At 40.7% G+C, this 1,061-nt stretch overlaps 1 protein-coding gene across 1 annotated transcript in view; it reads right to left on the bottom strand.

Moving 5' to 3' along the window:
- LOTGIDRAFT_123035 (hypothetical protein) overlaps positions 1–366 on the bottom strand; it is a gene marked incomplete at both ends in the record, with an annotated part of 3,403 nt that extends 3,037 nt beyond the window's left edge. The window contains one exon of the mRNA XM_009060454.1: positions 180–366. Within this exon, the coding sequence (XP_009058702.1) occupies positions 180–366 (187 nt within the window). The remainder of the gene's footprint in view (positions 1–179) is intronic.
- Positions 367–1,061: the final 695 nt, after the last annotated feature.

Genomic DNA, 1,061 nt, shown 5'->3' with positions numbered 1-1,061 from the left:
CCCATATTCCACCTGCCAATAACTCCTCCCCATATTCTCCCTGCCATTAACTCCTTTCCATATTCCCCCTGCCAATAACTTCTTCCTATATTCCCCCTGCCAATAACTCTTTCCTATATCCTCCCTGCCAATAACTCCTCTCCATATTCCCCCTGCCAATAACTCCTCCCCATATCAACCCTTCCAATAACTCTTTCCTATATCCTCCCTGCCAATAACTCCTACCCATATTCCCCCTGTCAATACCTCCTCCCCATATTCCCCCTGCCAATAACTCCTCCCCATATTCCACCTGCCAATAACTCCTCCCCATATTCTCCCTGCCATTAACTCCTTTCCATATTCCTCCTGCCAATAACTCCTTCCTATATTCCCCCTGCCAATAACTCTTTCCTATATCCTCCCTGCCAATAACTCCTATCCATATTCTCCCTGTCAATACCTCCTCCCCATATTCCCCCCGTCAATAACTCCTCCCCATATTCCACCTGCCAATAACTCCTTTCCATATTCCCCCTGTCAATAACTCCTTCCTATATCCCCCTTGCCAATAACTCCCCATGGTCTTCTAATTCCTCTCTAAGTAATTAAGCTAACAGCTGGTCTGAGATAGATGTGATCATAGGACATTCAAACTGAAACATTACTAACTCGAGGAAGAATAAATAATCAAGACAACACAGTTATAAATATAGAAACAGACTGTCACGTCACCAGACATTTTTTCATGCCAGTCAGATGTAAATAAAAAAAAAACAAAAAAATCAAAACCTATCCTCAGAAACCCTCTTTCCCTACCTTACTTAATTTTCACATAGGTTTGTCCTGCAATCTTTTACTTTTCAGAGAATATAGCCTTACTGAATTTTATGCTAGACTACAAAGCGCCTCACAACCCCTCAAAATATACAAAATTACCCCAAGGTTGAAAAACTTCTGATCAATATAATAGGTTATAGACTTACAGTCATTTTATTCTTTTCAATCTTTAAAATGTTTGTGCCTTTAGATTCCACATAGCTAATTTGGATTTGTCAACTGGGCACCTAGAAGTTTTGGCT

This window comes from Lottia gigantea (assembly GCF_000327385.1).
Source record: "Lottia gigantea unplaced genomic scaffold LOTGIsca_42, whole genome shotgun sequence".
NCBI lineage: Eukaryota > Metazoa > Mollusca > Gastropoda > Lottiidae > Lottia > Lottia gigantea.
The sequence above is the reverse complement of the archived record's forward strand: the minus strand, read 5'-3'. Positions and strand labels throughout refer to the sequence as shown.